At 49.3% G+C, this 17,510-nt stretch overlaps 8 protein-coding genes across 8 annotated transcripts; 1 reads left to right on the top strand and 7 right to left on the bottom strand.

Annotated features, from left to right (window-relative positions):
• Positions 1-722: 722 nt before the first annotated feature.
• LY89DRAFT_652090 (BCNT-domain-containing protein) lies at positions 723-1,871 on the top strand. Its single transcript, XM_018212188.1, has 2 exons — positions 723-1,084; positions 1,140-1,871. Exons 1-2 carry the CDS (start codon positions 765-767, stop codon positions 1,861-1,863), a joined length of 1,044 nt encoding a protein of 347 aa, XP_018067142.1. The 5' UTR covers positions 723-764; the 3' UTR covers positions 1,864-1,871.
• Positions 1,872-4,331: 2,460 nt separating this feature from the next.
• On the bottom strand, positions 4,332-5,566 carry LY89DRAFT_193531 (uncharacterized protein). The gene is made up of 3 exons (XM_018205723.1): positions 5,027-5,566; positions 4,893-4,963; positions 4,332-4,827 (listed from the first exon to the last, which is right to left on the bottom strand). The coding sequence occupies exons 1-3, from the start codon at positions 5,150-5,152 to the stop codon at positions 4,521-4,523; spliced, it is 504 nt and encodes a 167-aa protein (XP_018067143.1). The 5' UTR covers positions 5,153-5,566; the 3' UTR covers positions 4,332-4,520.
• Positions 5,567-6,230: 664 nt separating this feature from the next.
• Positions 6,231-7,508, bottom strand: LY89DRAFT_558860 (uncharacterized protein; the record flags this gene model as incomplete). Its single annotated transcript, XM_018208428.1, has 7 exons — positions 6,231-6,408; positions 6,456-6,645; positions 6,693-6,807; positions 6,854-6,925; positions 7,037-7,107; positions 7,166-7,387; positions 7,436-7,508. Coding segments are annotated over 7 exons (921 nt in total), but the record flags the coding sequence as incomplete, so codon positions are not given.
• A 309-nt stretch (positions 7,509-7,817) lies between these two features.
• Positions 7,818-8,953, bottom strand: LY89DRAFT_194038 (uncharacterized protein). Its single transcript, XM_018205725.1, has 4 exons — positions 8,815-8,953; positions 8,330-8,673; positions 7,996-8,283; positions 7,818-7,874 (listed from the first exon to the last, which is right to left on the bottom strand). The coding sequence occupies exons 2-3, from the start codon at positions 8,638-8,640 to the stop codon at positions 8,031-8,033; spliced, it is 564 nt and encodes a 187-aa protein (XP_018067145.1). The 5' UTR covers positions 8,641-8,673; positions 8,815-8,953; the 3' UTR covers positions 7,818-7,874; positions 7,996-8,030.
• LY89DRAFT_592538 (uncharacterized protein) lies at positions 8,934-9,807 on the bottom strand (the record flags this gene model as incomplete). Its single annotated transcript, XM_018209704.1, has 4 exons — positions 8,934-9,033; positions 9,114-9,361; positions 9,423-9,575; positions 9,631-9,807. The coding sequence occupies 4 exons, from the start codon at positions 9,805-9,807 to the stop codon at positions 8,934-8,936; spliced, it is 678 nt and encodes a 225-aa protein (XP_018067146.1).
• Positions 9,808-10,943: 1,136 nt separating this feature from the next.
• LY89DRAFT_687755 (uncharacterized protein) lies at positions 10,944-11,647 on the bottom strand. The gene has a single exon (XM_018215570.1). The coding sequence runs from the start codon at positions 11,569-11,571 to the stop codon at positions 11,161-11,163; it is 411 nt and encodes a 136-aa protein (XP_018067147.1). The 5' UTR covers positions 11,572-11,647; the 3' UTR covers positions 10,944-11,160.
• A 536-nt stretch (positions 11,648-12,183) lies between these two features.
• LY89DRAFT_193282 (uncharacterized protein) lies at positions 12,184-13,423 on the bottom strand. Its single transcript, XM_018205722.1, has 2 exons — positions 12,715-13,423; positions 12,184-12,653 (listed from the first exon to the last, which is right to left on the bottom strand). The coding sequence occupies exons 1-2, from the start codon at positions 13,051-13,053 to the stop codon at positions 12,288-12,290; spliced, it is 705 nt and encodes a 234-aa protein (XP_018067148.1). The 5' UTR covers positions 13,054-13,423; the 3' UTR covers positions 12,184-12,287.
• Positions 13,424-15,175: 1,752 nt separating this feature from the next.
• On the bottom strand, positions 15,176-17,366 carry LY89DRAFT_699434 (alcohol oxidase; the record flags this gene model as incomplete). Its single annotated transcript, XM_018217055.1, has 3 exons — positions 15,176-15,345; positions 15,503-16,611; positions 16,714-17,366. The coding sequence occupies 3 exons, from the start codon at positions 17,364-17,366 to the stop codon at positions 15,176-15,178; spliced, it is 1,932 nt and encodes a 643-aa protein (XP_018067149.1).
• Between the last annotated feature and the right edge of the window lie 144 nt (positions 17,367-17,510).

Below are 17,510 nucleotides of genomic sequence, written 5' to 3' on the forward strand. Positions count from 1 at the left end.
GTGATGATACTTGAACCGTGCAGCTTCCTTGCCTCTGTGGCAGCTGGATGCGGGTTTGGCCGTTTTCAATTTTTGGGATGTGTATTTCTACTTGAGTGATGCTTTCCCGATACAATGGACAGCCAGCGTTGAGTCCTAGGCGTGATGACTCGTATCGTTGGTTAAGCTATGAAGTAGGTATTTCAATGTTCTGAGATTTGCATCCCAACCTGCTCTCAAGGTGGCATGGAAACTATATGTTGATTTTGAAGATGGGAGGATTAGAGATCCATCAATCAGTGGAGGAGCAGCTAAGACTTTACACCGTGGATATATAGGAGTTAGAGAGGAAGAGACTATTGTTGGGAGGTATGCTGAGTGTGGAAAGTCGAAGCATGAGAGTGTCGTTGCTTGGGGAGAAACATTATGCTTTGAAGGGGAGATTGAGTCAGAAGTGTGGGATTTCGGGGAGAGTAGACAGGACTGTTCTCAAGGCGTTGAGGCGTTAATTTCTTCGTGTTTTGTTGGAATTGATGCACATAGTTTTCAAAAGTTACAGTTCAATGACATACGGTATGCTTAATAAATCTTCATTCAATGTCCTCCAAAATGACTTATTGACTGCCATCTACTACACAATCAAAATTGTTTCGTCCAAACTATCAGCCTCGTCATAATTAATACCTCAGGCATCCAATTCAAGCACTCAGCCTCGTCGCGAACTTTCATGTCACACCTCACTCCATCACCACTCACCCTCCTCAACCACAAACCCACCCCTCACAATGCCCCCCGAAATCGTCCCCTCAGACGAAGAAGAGTACCTCTCAGACGAGGACTCCGATTTCGCGCCCGACGCCGTCCCAGCACAACCAGACTCAGACTCCGAGCCCGAAGAAACCAGCGCACCACAGAAGAAACGCAAACGAGCAGCAGAAGAGGAACCCGAAGCCGAAGATCTCGGCTTCGAGAACTCGGGTGATGAGGCTATCATCGGCGATGGGTTGAAAGAGAAGAAACGGCGGAAGAAGAAGGGGAAGAAGGATGAGGAGGATGAAGGGGGCGAGGGGGGTTTTGTTAAGACGAGGAGTATGCGGGCTGTTGAGTAAGTAGGAGATGTAGACGCTGAAGCTCGAGTGTATGCTAACGATACATAACAGAGAAGTCAAGAAAAAACCGCTGGCAAATACAGCAGCCGCAACGATAGATGTAGACGCCGTCTGGGCTGCCATGCTATCTGGGAAACCGGTAGTGGAACAAACATCCCAACCCCAATCTCAATCTCAACCTAGCACCGAACCACAGGAAGAGATTCGAAAAGAAGTCCGCTCCCCAAGTACAACGTTCGGCGAGGAGCCCAAATCAATGGTCATGATAAAGCGGACATACACATTCGCAGGCAAAGTCCACACCGAGCAAAAACTCGTCCCTCGAAACTCAGCCGAAGCCCGACTATTCCTCGAATCCCAATCCGCGCCCTCCTCCTCCAAAGAAAAAGAAAAAGAAACCGAAAAGGCACCTCCTGACCTCACACCCTCAACAACACACCCCAACAAACGACCCCTCAAACTCGCCCGCCGCTCCATCTTCGAGCCCGTGCCCGAAAACTTGCCCCAGAGAAAAGATCTCCATTTCGGGATCCGGCGCTCCGAGACGGGCGTCGCGCTGGTGGAGGTGCGGACGGGCAAGGAGAAGAAGCTGAATACGGTGGAGAAGAGCGCGATGGATTGGGCGAGTTTTGTCGATAAGGAGGGGATTAAGGATGAGCTTGATGCGGCGGGGAAGAGTAAGGGGGCGTATAAGGCCCGGCAGGAGTTTTTGGCACGGGTGGAGGCGAAGAAGGTCGAGGATGAGAGAAGGGCGAGGGGATTGCCTGTTTTGTAGATGGGAGGGAGGGAGGGAAGGAAGGTGTTTATACCCGGTTTAGGAATGAGAGATGAGAAATGTGTTTGTGAACTTTGATGGTTGCAACCCGACGTTTTGATGTCCGGGCTTTCTACTAAGCTCTGCGAGTGGTGTACAAACAACCTTCCAATGTCCAGTATTCACTAGAGGAAGTCTCCTCCCTATTTCCGTCTTTGTCTCTCTCGAATAGCCACATTTGATGTTTCATACATGCTGTCTTTCGACACTATTTCTTATGAATCGCATACCTACAGACCTACTCTCAACCTCTGTCTGACCTACCTTATATCCAACTCAAACCCGTACCCCAAAACATTCTCTGCATACTCCACACATCACCCTCAAACCCAGCCTCATCTCAAGCATTCCAAAATCTCTCAACAACAGCACCCAGAAAACTCCTATTCAAGCCTACGAAACTAATAAGCCACCAGCAAAATTCGTCGAGGTCCGTTATACACTGCGCAAGAACTCAATCTACCACTCCGAATCTTACCTTGCGATAGGGAGAATTCTCCCTCATCTACAGACTAGCATAGGCTTTGTAGCTTTCTTGTCCTTTGCAGTCTCCCATTTTTCGTCTCCATTAAACGTACTGTACTCGTCAGTGATCCATGATACAAGGACTTTCGTCCCGTATATCTCATTTGAACGGCGATGATCAAGAATCTTTCGACGAGCGTTATCACTTCATCAGCACTACCACAAGAAACGGCTTATTATTGTTTGTCACGAATCAGGCACAGTTTAAGGAAACGAAGGGAGATGGTGGTGATTGACATGCTAGCTATGATGTGTTGGATAGGTGCGTTGCTTGAGGTGGATGTCTTGCTAATGCCTATTCGAGGCTGGGGGTGGTGATAATGTCGGGATGTGGAATTCGGGACTTTGGGCGAGGTTGGAAGAATAGGGTGAAATTTGCTGCTAGAGTGGTTGCTTTAGAAGAGTCGTTCCTCATCTTTTCATACCATCAATGTCCTTGACGTTCAACTGAGTTTAAACCGTAGCTAGGTAGGCGAGGCGAGGATTATTACCGAGCTAAGCGAATAACCCCCTTTTCGACGTGAATGAATGGTAATTTCTTATTGTAGATTAGTGCTTGTTAGCGTTGCTGCTGTGGTTAAATTATGATTGAGCTTCAAAATAATGGAATCTAGAGATGGGTGGGTGTATAGATGTTTATTCCCCTCTTTAAAAGTTTGCTTGCACTGTAGAATTTTCGTACCAAGTATTGCCATCATGATTCCTGCTCTTGTCCTCGGAACTACTCTGGCTGCGAGCGTTTCTGCATTCCCCAGAGTCGCATACACGACTGGTTTCCTTGACTTTATTGTGACGTCGACGTTAAGGGGCGCAGTGATATGTATTGAGGGCACGGTTCCTGTTATTCCTTGTCAAGTATAAAATTATTCTAAATAAACCCAAACTCAATCAGTAGTAATTGAAACCATGCTCGAATTGCTCAAATCGACATCATTCTCCCGCCCAAGTCATCAGCACCAAACACTATGCAACATCGCAGCAACACTCAGTTGCCCTGAACCCTCCAGCTTCCTCAGTCCAACTCTTCACCTACAGCCTCGATCTCGATGGATACTGGGCTTTTTTGTCTACATGCTATAGTCACCGCGCTCGTTGCTGAACAAGCTTCTCTTACGACTGGCTCAATAGACAATGATGACTGCGAGCACCTTTCCAAATAATTCTCTCATCCACCTCCTGCGCTCCACTTCACCAAGTTCGCACAAGTAATAAGCGTAGGCTCCGAACCAACAAACACCATTTTACGGCCCAATATCTCAAAGACCTCGATGCCGCCGTCCTCACAGGGTTCTCGGTCGTTCCAAAAGTAACAACCTAATCTTGTCAGCCGTCGTCGACCTCATTATTGCCCGTGAGACTCAAGTTCCTCGATTTCTTTTCCTTGAAAATGGATACACGCTTCTCCTCCTCCCTCGCCTCGCCTTTTTGCGGTCCCTAAACTACGTCCTAGCGAGGCTGAGGCTGCAAAGCAAACGTTCACTGTTGGGAGTCTGTTTATGAATTCGATGTTCAAGGCAATAGCGGGGCGTCCGAGGGCTGTGGAGAGGGAGAAGGATTTGCTGCTTTGTTGGAGTGGTTGTTTGGTGTCGAGGAATAAAGTAGAGATGGTGAAAGAAGTACTATATATAGATGCAGAGAACTCGAGTGTGTATTTGGCTGTAACGGAGGCGAGACATGAATTGGGTTTACATTTTGGAGTCGGGGAGACGTTTTAAGGGAAGAGGACGGTGGTATATCTTTTGGATGTATATTGAGAAATGATTTCGAAGATTAGGTCAGGTGCTGTGGGGATGAGGAATATGAGACACGAGATGAATATCTGAAAATTGGGGTGAGGTTTGTGCATTATATTTCTCGATGCATCCCCATGATGTGTTCCTTTATAGTCGAACAATGATTCAGAAATGACTGCAATAATGCTGACACGCGATAATTTCAAAAGCCCATGCAATGATATGCCGCAAGTGACCAAATGCAAATCAAACCCGAGAGCGAAATCGTGCAGATTCATAAAAGCATAAACTCCCTAATCAAACCAACGCAAGAACTCACTCCCATCTCATCTCTCCCACCTTTCCCTCCCCACCGACCCCTCAAAACACAATCGACCCCTCCATACACGTAATCTGCTCCGCATGCCCATCCGTATACGCATCCGCCGTCACCGCATACTTCCCCGGCGGAATGGCGCCCGGGATCGCTACCTCCTTGACCAACTTCCTATACCCCTTCTCCAGCGGACACTCCAGATCTACGGCGTCGATGACTTCGCAGAAATCGTATTCCTTGTGGAGGAGCGTGATGTAGCCGAGCTTGACTTGGATGAAAAGTTTGGCGCCTAGACTGTCGTCGATGGTTGTAGAGGATATGCCGGCTGCTGTTATGGTGAGGTTTTGGCCGCTGGGAGAGGAGGGTGGTTAGTAGGGGTGAATATGAGTGAGATGGAGAGGAGAGGAGGTGCTCACGGGACGGGAGGGTTGGGGGAGAGGTCGATGTAGGAGATGTCGAAGATGTAGGGGCTGGGATCTTTGCAATACTGTTTGGTCCATGTGATTAGTCAAACTCGAATCAGTGGTAATATTACAGGATAGGTACGTACGGATAAAGTATTGTCTCCAGGTACTTCCAGACTGGCACGTGAAGGAGCAGCGATAAGCGCCGATTGCCACGATAGCACCGTGGCAGGGAGGCTGAGGAGCACGCTGAGGAGGGGAAGGAGTCTCATGATGGATGGGTGGTACGAGTTTCTGTGGTGAGTGAGATGTATTATTGTTTCTCCGTGTTTGTAATACGGAGTGTTGAAGGTGGTGGTAGAGGAGGTTGGAGCCTGGAGACGAAAGCTGCTCGAAGCGGGCAAGCGCGGCCCGTCGTCATCAGGGTGGCACGTGGTTTAAGCGATGTTTACTTCAATGTCTGTTGACTTCAGGAACCGAGGTGGTGACTGCCTTGAATTTGTCGATCTCATTACTTATCATCGTTCTCCATTCCACTTTAGGTTTTCTGATTCGCCGAGGACTGCTTGTAACCTCAAACCAGCAACTGAATATACTCTTGTACTTGTCCCGTTAAACAACTTCATAAATCATAAACATTAGCTCGCTCTTTCACCGAGCAATACCCGTCTTATCCGTCCCCAACGGCAACGGCGTCAACAACCTCTGCACCTTCGGCATAAACCTATCCCTCCACCTCTCCCTCCCCTCCCCACCTCTCAACCTCCCAAACGTGCCCATCTGCACACTATTCCTAGCAACCAACCCCTTCGGCGGATCCCTCAACTCCAGTATCGCATCCGAATGTCCATCCGACTGCTCCTCACTCTCCCTCGGCCCCTCCACAATCCAAACACTCGTCTCGCTACTCCGACCTCCACGACTCCCAGACCCTAGCTTGAAGAAATTCTCACTAGCATCATCATCATCATCGTCGTCGCGACTCGTCCGCTTTTGATAATCGAGGATATTCCCCTCGCGGTCAAACTTGGGATTTATCCACACCTGCTTCAATGTCCCGTTTTCACCCATCGCGGAACTGGATCGCCTCACACTCCCTCCATTTCCACTTTCCAGATCCACCCCTTGTGATAGATTATATGTAAAGTTCGAAAAATTCGGACTAGTAGGACTTAAAAGCTTCGATTCCGCAGTCGTGAACCCGCCCTTGCTGCCACCAGACCTCGGTCTCGAGCTGGAAGTCTGCAGCACCAAGCTGGGCGAAGGAGCAGTAGATGGATGCGAAGGATTCGAGCCTTTCTGATCCTTCGAGTTTCTCGGATCGTGGGAATAATCCCACGTGAAGGCGAAGACGGAAGGGAGGTACCGGGACAGGATGGCGCGGATGGCGGGGAGGCAGGCGCAGATTATTGCGACGCAGATTTCGAGGAAGGACCAGATTACGGGGATGGCGTTGTCCCAGGTTGGGTCGGTGGATTTGGCGAAGTCGACGAGGTATTTCAGGCGGACGATGGAGGTTATGCATGCACTGGATATAGTTAGTGTGTTGCTGAGAATGGAAGGAAGGGAAGGTACATGGTTCCAAGGCTGAACATGAACATTACGTTGAGCTTCTTCTTTTTGCTCATTTGTAAGTGGTATAGTTCTGGTAGAGGCAAGACGAGGATGATGATATCGAGTGCAACGGAGATAGCTCCCGCTGCGTAGGCGAGCTCATTGACATTGATACATCGTCCGCCAACAATAGTGCGATCCCAAGCTAAGTCTTTCCTTGAATTAGAGCAAGATCACATGTGGGCTCGAGTCACTTACCAACAGGACTGCATTGAAAAACGATTGCAGCTATGACGCCAAGTCCCGAGAAAACCACAAGGACCAGCACAATGCCAGCAGCAATTCTGAAGTTATTTGAAAGGAAGACGCGGAACTATCTAAGGTTAGCTGATGCAAGGGGTGAGTTTGCATATACTTACGTAAAGGGCCAAGATGGATGCTTTGACTAGAGTGATGACGACGATGTAGAGTATTTCTGCGACGTAGAATATCTGATACGAATCAGTCCAAGAACGATAATTGAGGGGTAGAGGGGCAGGGTCAGCAGGAATGCTCCTAGGTCGCGAAATATGCAAGTTCCACGAGAAACATCTCCAACATACCTTCAACAACTCCACAACACGAAGTGGATCAACATCCCAATAATGGCGACCATATCCATTCACAATGCCATCTTCGATCAATCAGTACCAGCACCTTTCCAATATTCCAAAGCGCAGAATTTCACTCACTGTAACAGTCCAACACGATAAGTGGTATCAACACCAATCCAGTGACAACCGCTAACCAATCATCCCATCCCAGAGATCGGGTTATGGAGTATCTCGAGTAACATCGTAGGGCAATGGCGATTAGAGCAAGGGGGCCGCATACAAGACCGACTATAGCGACACCCCAGGCACGACTTTGAATTGGAACCCCTTCGCATAATTGGTTGTCGACGATGGCCACCCCTGTTTCTGGTTAGGACTGAATATAGATCAAGAAGGACATCTTCGTACGAGCTTGTTCGGTGTAGTTGCATTGCTTCTGAATACATGCCGAGAGTGATGCTTGTAGCGTGATATTCGTGCACGTCTTCGTCGGATCAGTGAGAGCATCCGGAACTGACGATAGACCCTTAAGGACACAATCGATCTATCTCCATCAGTATTGCCATACATTCTCTTCTGCAGTAAACTTACAGAACACGCTGGCAGCTCAGTGAGGATCTCCGTGAAGTTCACCTGGGCAACAGCCCTCACCATCCCCAGAAAACAAAACAAGAAGAACGGAACATAAAGATTCCTCATCGCGACCAGAGATCTCTCGAAGACAGCCAAGCCAACAAGAGGAAGAGAAGCCGGCCATGGATGGGAATGCGGCTATAGAAGTATAAACGTGTGGAGGATCTAGACACCGGCCTCGGCTGGGAATGCATGAAGTTCCTAACCAAGGCAGCTGTGCACGAAATTTAGATTGTAGCACGGACTTCAATCGAGCTATGGCCAATCACACTAAGCTTTCAAGGAAGGCAGGTTCGGATGAGGCCGCGGGTTAGAACGAGAGGCCAGTTGCATACCGTTTCGAACAAGAGGCTGAAAAAGCTAAATCTGATCAGAGGAAAAGAACTTTCTTCATTATTGATGTTCTTGAGAGCACAGTTCTGTCTGAAGTCACCAAGGGGGGAAGTCGTTGTTTCGAGATCAGGGCTGGGAATCTTGGAAGGCGTTCGCGAGATCTTGGTAAGGGGGGTGGAGACGGCAGGGTAGCGTGGGTGATCAGATCGACGGCGCCTCGTTGAAGCCCGTGCAAACAGACGCCTTGTGGGGTTGCGCATCCGACGAAGCGAACAATGCCCTTGATTGGCCTCGCCCACTCAGCAACTACGGTAGAAATACCCGAGTGAGACATGCCTTGCCTTGTCCCTAGATTGCCGTTGTCGACTTCGCATGAAAAAACTTTGGGCTCTCTCTCCGGGGGTCGTCGATATAAGGTTCATGACCCTATGTGTCGCATCGAACAAAATCAAAATGTTTATTTCATGCGAAGGGTCTTGGTTGATCCGAACGGCTTCACATACAGAGCTTGAGCAGGAACCAGATGACGATGTATTCACGTGGACTGCCAGGTGATCGCGGGATCTACGGAGCGTCTTGACGTGGAAACTGTGTCTGTGCAAAGGCAAATCCGGAGAAGGAGCTGAAATGGGGAAGGCTTGGTACATCTGAGATGTAGAAGATATGACGGATCATGAATAGTCGTCAGTGCTCTCGACTCCTGCTGGCGATTAGCTTAGACGGCTTCATGATAGAAATGCGGTTGAATAGAATGAGACTGCCTTGGAAACGTCTTTACCCACCTCTGAAGAGACGATCTGACGATAACATGAAAGTTGAATCACATGATATCATAACTTGAACATATTTCCCTCCTGCGATGATGAATGGGTGAGTTGTTTCAAGCGAATTTGCCGGCATTGGTAGGGTTAATCTGTTGAAGGAATACTACTAGTCCATCCTACACTTGGCTCCTAGCATTACTAGCTGCCAAAGCTCTTTGGCGAGTCTTTCGGCTAGCCTCAGACCACGGGAATTGCAAAACAGGAAGAGTGAAGAACCTATTGAGAAGATGAATAAGTTAGTCAAAATCCGCATCCCAAACCTCCTTGGACTGCGCATCGGATACAGACGAACGTACGTATGATTACTCGCCGCAATACCTGCCAAAGCATTGTACCACGCCGCAAACGCAGACAACATCCCAAAAACACCTCCAACATAAGTCAAATTCTCATGTGGCACATACACAGTACCACTGAGATGCGGGTATCTCCTTCCGAGAGCCAAACAAAGGAATGCAATATCCAGAGTCAAGAAGATCGAACAATGCGCCACCGAGGACGAAAACGTGCACATCAGAAGGATAGTTGTAAAGATGAACCAGCCCTAGTAACATCAGTCCAAAGCTCCACCAAAATCCGAGCACATTCGAGCAGAATCGACGTACAAACAAGAAAAGCGAAAACGCATGCTGGAACTCCAACGAATCGTACGAAGCCTCGATCTCAAAACCCCCCGGCGTCAAAATAATCGCAACCGCAATCCAGAACCCCCCAAAACTCGACAGACTCGTCGCCCCAAACGTATTCCCAATCGACATCTCCCTGTTCCAACATATAAGCCTTTTGCCCTGCATGAAGAAAGGAAGGAAAGACTAACCACATCCCAGCCAAAAGCTGCACGAGACCGCCATACGCAAAGGCGGCCGCGATAACAATACTCGGGTGCGTAACGCCCATCGTCTCCATGTTAATTGCGGAAAGTAAGAACGTCGTGAGTGCGAAACCACAGAGTCCGAGAGGTGACGGATTCGCGATGTTTCGCTTGCTCATCAGGACGCGCTGGTAGTGCGAGTGCAGGTTACCAGGCTGCCCGGCGTGGGTCGGGGATCGTGAGAAATCGTCATCGTCGTTCCCGTCGTTGTCTGCTATTTCTTCGACGTACGCAACGTCGTTGTTGGTACTTGTCCTCGTCATGCTTGGTGGTGTCATTTCGATCATTGGATGCAAGCTAAAATTCGGTTCTGAGATCTATATCACGCAGAAAACAAAAGGTTCAAGGAGAGGTAGAGAACTACTCTTATATATCCTGTTCGGACGCATTCCTTGATGAAAGTCCAGCAAGCATAAGACGCATAAGACGGTGAGTGATTGATTAGTGTACAGCAGCACGAAGAAGCAGCCCCAATCCAAGCATCACGCCACTTTCTGGTGACGAGATCATTTGGCACTTGTATACGGGCAAGGATACGGCTTGTAGGCGTCTCCCGAAAGCTTTGGTAATTTTGAGAGCAGTGGATTAGCAGAATGGAGATTTCGATGTTGTGGCGCAAGTCGGGGGAACTGGTGATTATGACAGACGAAGCTCCTGTTCGCATCTTCGGGCGGAGGGTAAAAATAACTGTTGGGTGATTGTTCGGTGCGAGATCCGATACTTTTCGGACCGATGCGATGTTGGGCGGTTCATTGAGATTCGCGCTTTATATGATGAGGGACTTTGATGGATGGGTGGAGTGAGCGGAGATTTTGAGGTTGTTTACAGGAGTCACGTTTCTAGCAATGTCGGTTCGAGGTTCTCAATGCAATTAGGGGAGAGCGAGCTACATCAAATTCAATAACACAAACCTATCATGGAGTTTCTGGTTCTCACTTCTTATCCTCTGCAACCTCTCAACCGCTAAGGGGATTCCTTTCCAAGAGCATCATCATCACGTGACTATAAAGCGTATTTTGAAACCTAACTGAGTCCTCCTTCTTTGCTAGCGTGGTTTGAAATAAGCTTATATAGGTATATCTTGGTCTCTGCACTCGGACTTTGCACTTCCAAATCGCCCTCAAACCTTTCCCCAACCCACCCATCAACTCCCCCCAGGCCCTCTCTCCAAATACCAAAACCTATACCTCCCCTCCCTCCACCTCTCATGCACTCCCTCTAGATCCCCACCCCACCTCTCATCCCCCAACTCAGCATCCAACCAACTCCACACCTTGAAACCCACCTTCTCATAAACCCCCTTGCCCCTGGGACTAGCCTGCACCACCATCCAAAGCCCCATCCCATCCGCCCTCTCGGCCCCATACCGCATCAACGCCATGGCCATACCCCTCCTCCGAAACCCCGGGTCCGTAAAACACGCTCGCAGCGAGAGATACCGCCCCTTATCACCGTGAGCAAGTGCATGTTGGCTAAAAAGCGCATTCGTGTGCTCCATAACGTAGAGGCCGAGACCTACCTGGGTTGAAATCGAATTTACCCTCATCTTCTTCTTCTTCTTCTTCTTCTTCACCGTTCTCTCCTTCTTCATGCTGGTGTTTGCTAGGTCGTTGGTCAGCGTCCGAAGCCGAATGTTCCAACCAACTCCCCCAACTCCCAATTTCGCCAGAGAAGGTGTCGACCGCTTTCATGATGCACCATTTCGGATCCCCGATCTGCTTTTCGAGCATGGCGGTCACGGCCGCGTTGAAGGCGGTCGAGGAGGGGAATTTGATTTGTGCGGGCGGGTCGTCGGACAGGGCGACGAGGTAGATGTGTGTTAGACGGGGGATGTCTGCTGGTGTTGCGGGGTGGATTGTGAATGGTGGGTTGGGGGAGGACATTTTGGGTGGTGTAAGCGAGGTGAATAGGGGGTGGGATGATAGGGGCGAGGTAACAGGAACGTTTGTGAGGGAGAATGGACTGCTTATCAAGGGGAGGGGAGGGGAGACGGATGTTGGAATTACGTGAGACTAACATTGGTCATGTGACTATGCTTCTATCACTACGCCGTCCCGTTGATTTTTGTCCGTCTTGGGTTGAAAATGGACGGAGAATGGACGGAGAGGGAAGGTCAAGGTAGGTCTTATCTTTCAAACATCTATCGATTCTCGAGGAGATATTCTTACTGCTCGGTACTGCTCGCCTTCGCCGTCTTCTAAGAACCCGCTAGCTCCTGACGCAACGAAGAACATCTTACTTGCAACTAGAGGTAATATAGGTAAGAAATCGACAGAAAAGTACTGTGATATGAAAAGCTGAGTTGCCAATGACGGTATTAGTTGCTGGATTTGAACTTTCAAGGCAGCAAGGAATATGTCTACTGAGTTGAGTAAGGATACGAAAAAACATCGACAATACTTCCAGTTGAATAAATATATCATATTAATAACCAGAAGAACAAATACCTCCCAGCTCCGTCGTGCAAGGAATAATGCAACCTTAGCATCCAAATCTCTAACTCTCATCTCAACTCATCACGACTCGACCTTCACTCGTCGTCCCATCACGAGCTACCTCAAGCTTCTTTCAAATCCCAACCATCATTTCCCACTATCCTTCAAGACAGAGCAGGACTTCCCTTCCTCTCCTCCTCCATCCCACCATTTCCCTTTCCTTTCCCGGCAACCCAACCCCTCACCCGACCAAGGAACCCCACAACCACCGTTCCAAGAACCAACACCTGAAGCGGGATCATCATTACGCTCAAATACAACGCAACCTTGCTCTCCTTGCAAAGCGTTCCCCAATGTGGCTTAACATCCATATCGATATCGCTCCACTGGCAAGTCCACGACTGCAGACTGAAGGTCGAGGATGAGGTATTAACGCCATAGAAGAAGGAAGTTGCGATCAGGGCAGCGACGAGCGAGATACTCGGGAAGAGAAGAGACAGTGGAGTCGCAAGGAGCGTATGATTTGCGATCTAACAAATTCAGTCAGTCTACAATAATTCCTCGCCAAGGGGACAAAGGGAGGAGACATACCGCAGGAACCTTCTTAACAACGACCCCCAACGCCGCAGCCACGATCATGATCGACCCGCAAACAACCAACGCCACCGTCGGGCGGATATCGAACTCATTCGGCCACATGGACAAGAAATGCCCGTTCCCCAACCGCGTCGTATTATACACCTGCAGCGTCTCGGCACTGGTGCCTACGATCGTCATCGCCGACAATAAAGCCAGGACCGTGAGACCTAGGTTGATGGAATCGACGATGTTCGATTTATTGCTGCCCCGCATGGCGGGATGTTCTTCCGTAGGCGGCGCGTCGAAAGAACGCACGTCTTCTGCTACTTCTGACTTCTTGAGGAACGGCATCTTAAATAATGATGACTGTATCTCTGAACGTTAGAAAATAGAATCTTAGAGAGAGGAAATAATATAAAAGACCGAATCAACAGTCCCAACAACAAAATCCCAGATCGATCTCTATGAACGAGAAACAGGAAACAAACAGAGGAAACACAGCGACTACTTAAACCCAACCACTCCCTAAACGCCAACACACACACGCACATATAAATACACCACAGCCCAGCCCAGCCCAGCCCAGCCCAAGCACAGGCGTCTACCGCTGGGCACGGGCCGCGATGCGGGTGGTTACTCAAGTGGGCCTCCTGTCAGATATCCCATTTGCCTGGCACCAACCAAGCTTAAAGTCTTTGCGCGCATCGCATCGCAGCCACTCGTCCCCCTTGCAGTGCCGATCGGCTAAATTACCGAGTGCGCGTTGGGTGTTCTGATTCGGTGTGTATTTTTACTTAGGCGCTTGCTTGCAGATGGAGCTGGCGCTAAAGGGGTGAACAGTGAACAGTGAACACAGAGGAGAGGAGAGGAGAGGGAGGTGGTCTATAAATAATTTTGCGTGAATGAATGAGGTACGGGAATACATTTGCGGGTCGATGCAAATTGGATGCTGTGTTGCGGGAAGGGAGGCTGCTGGTTGTGCGAGAGCCAGCCAGGCAGGGAAAAGGGGGTTTTGTTTCAGGTGGTGTTGTTGTTGGGCGTTCGTCCTGTGCTTGCGGTGAGATTGATGCACATGAAACGAAGCGAGTGCCTTATCTCTGCACTGGGGAATGGCGGTTTGAAGCATTGAATGTTTCGAGTTCTCTTGTGGGGAACTGTTTGGCATCTGAGATATCGTTGTCACGTGAAGGGGAATGCACCTCAGCGGGAGTTGACGATAAGTAGGGAGGAGATTCGTGCTCAGGATTCGCTGAACTTTTTTTTTTAAGTACTTTTTTCATATGTGTTTTGAGTGGAAGCTTCTGTTGTCAATCCTTGGTTTGTTAACAACTATTCACGTGTTGCCAACTTGCTGTTCGTTGCCGATTCTCATTCGTTTGTCAATCTTAAGAAAGTAGTGAGGGTTCAAGTAGATAAACTTAGCCTTCCAGCAATAAAAAGATGACCAAATATTGAAGACTTTCACAAATTATTTCAGCGTCCCTCGCGTCCCTCGCTCCATTCCTATCTCTCAAGCCTGTTGTTCATACGCTTGCTCAAAATGCACCTTCCACAGCAGAGAAACAGCAACAAAGTCCTTGACAGCAAATCAAACCCTTACAAAAGCGCCAGCGAGATAGTAAACGCAACAGCTTCCGAGCACAGTAAACCCGGCGTATATTCCCCCCTTGGCGTATCAAAATACAGACTTGATGGAGATGCACCGTCGCCGCCGAGACGGAGCCTGAGCCGAACGTCTCTTCAATCTTTCAGAAGACTGTAATTTTCCTAGAGTCTGCTTGTTGCGGTTGTTTATTTATATACTCAACGTCTCCTCCATAAAATTTGCAAGCTGCAAACAAAGTTATATTTATTTACTCTAGCAAAGACTCGATATCAAGAGCAGTGAATCCAAGATATTCTCTCTCTCTCTCTCTCTCAAAAAAAAAAAAAAAAAAAAAAAAAAAAAAAAAAAAAAGGTAAAAGAACCCCCCACCCCCCCCCACCCCCCCCCCCCCACCCCCCCCCCCCCCCCCCCCCCCCCCCCTCCCCCAAAAAATCAAAAGAGTCAAAACTCAGAACCACCGACCGCAATCGATGGTTCTTCCAAACCAGCAGCCAGTGCTGGTTTTAAAGAGGCTATAAGTCGATCTGGGATTCTGTCAACTGAGCTAACGGTATATTAGATAACCTTGGGGTTTCTGGACTTAGTGATATGGGGGGGATTTTGCGCGTTTGGGTTTATGTAGAGTTAAGAGGGGGGAGGGGACGGGGTGGGGTGAGATGGGGTTAGGATGGGATGAGGTGGGATGGGGTTAGGGTGAGGGAGGTGAGGTGTTGAGGAGAGGTGGTGAGGAGAGGAGGTAGGTAGATTGATGTAGTGGGATATAGATATGGATATGCATAGGTACTGTCAAAGGTAGAGGTGTATGTTTTCAAGAGGGCGGATTAATTCTTTTGATATTAGTTGGTAAGATAGGTAGGTATACATCTTTCAGCCATTCAATATGACGTCCGCCGCTTTCTCACTTATCATGAAAATAGGAGCTTGGATGAATATCCCGGGGATTCGGGGGAAGACGCTCGCATCTACTACCCTCAAATTTTGGACTCCCCGGACCCGGAATTGTGAATCTAGCACCGCGTTTGGATCATCATCTGCGCCTATTGAGAAGTCAGTATACAGTTGACCGAGATCCAGGAGTCGAGTAGCTCATCCGCGGCCTTGCAACGCATCTTCCTCGAAGAGCAGTTCTCGAAGATAATCTCTCAAGTCTCGGCCATCAACACGAAAACAAAACAAGCAAAGAGCTCGACCTACCAATCGCAGCCGTACAAGAAGCATGATGCCCCCACGCCCTCTGTTTAATATACTCCCCCACCTCCTCCGTACTCTGCACCTCCTCCCCCGGCTCCACCTCCACAAACGCCGTCCCCCCCAAAACATCATAATCATAATACCTTCTCAACGCCTCCCTCGACATATTGACCGCCTGCACCATCGCCAATAAATCCAGCTCATCCGCACCCCCCGCCGTCGTCCCCGTATCAAAATAGTTAAAATTGATCACTGGGGTATCAAGCGGATCCGCAGAACGTAATTCTACCGTCCCAGCTTGATTCCGCGTATGTGCTTTTAAGGTGTACCACGAGAAGTGCTGATGGTCGGCTACAGCGGCGTCATTCCAGTCCGGGAAGTAGCCCGTGAAATCTACCGGCCCGGCGAAGATATACAGGTCGAGATCAGTGGTCGAAGCGTAGTTTGAGCGCACGCCCATGGTGGCAGCTAACCCGTTGGTGGCATACGCGCCGCGCTGGGCGAGGATGTAGGGGTTATCCTGCCAGCGGGTTAAGCACGCATCGTCGGGTTTGGAATCGAAGGTGCAGCCGTTGAGGATCGGGAAGGAGTTGTTGTGTTTGACGTTCACGGGGATCTCGTAGCGGTCTTGCATGTTTTGGCCGACGCCGGGGAGGTTGCTAACCACGGAGATGTTGAATTGTTGGAGTTCGGAGGCTGGGCCGATGCCGCTTAGTTTTAGTAGTTGGATGGTGCTAAAAGCTCCTCCTGAGATGATCACTTCTTTCGTTGCGGTGGCGGAGCCGGGTGTGCTGGTGCCGCCGCTGAGGGGACTGGCTCGATAGAGAGAGTTGCCGTCGAGGAAATTCACGCCGGTGGCTTGGGGGGTGGTGGAGTTATCGAAGTTGATTTTGGTTACATGGCAGTTTTGGCGTATGGTGAGCGGGTAGCCTTTTTGGACTGTGTCGGCGATGAAGTCTCGGACTGCTGTACGGGTTCCAGATTCCATGATCAGGGGGATTTGGAAAAAGCCTTCGGTGGAATCCCGTGCTGGGTTGAGTCTGCTGTTTGGGTCGTTGAGGAGTGTGTTGGTTAGACCTGTTACTGCGGCGAGAGGGTCTGGTCCTACTCCCCTATATGGTGTTAGCGTTGTGTTGTCTTGAGAAGCAAGAAGTGAAGAAGATGTTAGGAGCTCTCAGAACGCAAATTCAAAGAGGCGAGCAAATGGAACTTACATAACAGCTGCACCCCCCGCGAGATGCTGCGTAAGTTGAAGATCTGAAAGAAGGATAGTTGGATCTGTAGGCTCAACCGGAAGCCATTCATAAACCTTGTCCAGGTATTGATTCATATTAACAGCTGCCCACGACTCATCTCCAGTAATACTAGCAATATTATCCCAATCGCTAGCATGTGGTGTAATCAAAATAAGGGCATTATGAGTTACACAACCGCCGAGCGTACCGGCCCGAGGGTACAGAATTCCAAGGGGCTTTGCACCAGCAGGCGGAGGAGGGTCTGAGCCTACGTGGTACTGGTACGGAGCCACTTCCCATGTATACTTCGGGTCTTGCATAGCTCGTTCTTGGTCCTGATAATGGTTGACGAACATGTCCCATCTTAATTTTGGATCATTCGTGACGACGGCTTGATAACCTGGCACGGAAATGTTGATGTTGCCGTTCTGGTCATTGCCGGCTTCGATTAGAAGGGTATTATGGCCTGCCATGGCTAATCGACAGGCCAGTGGTCCGCCACCTGCTCCGCTTCCCACGACGATATATTCATATTCGAGCTGGTCTCTTGCTGTCACTGGGGTGGCTGACACAAATGGCAGGGCGACCGCGAGGATCGAGGCTGACCTCACGATGAAGTTGGATATCTTCATGTTGAGTTGACCTGGTGAGAATTAGAAGAGGCAAGTAGAATAGAAGAAGAATCAGCAAATGTAATTGCGGGATGCGTAACAGGGGTTGACATCACATGGGATGAACTCTTGGCAATCGCTTTTCAAATGGTAGGCACTCACATG

Source organism: Mollisia scopiformis (assembly GCF_001500285.1).
Source record: "Mollisia scopiformis unplaced genomic scaffold LY89scaffold_20, whole genome shotgun sequence".
Taxonomy (NCBI): domain Eukaryota; kingdom Fungi; phylum Ascomycota; class Leotiomycetes; order Helotiales; family Mollisiaceae; genus Mollisia; species Mollisia scopiformis.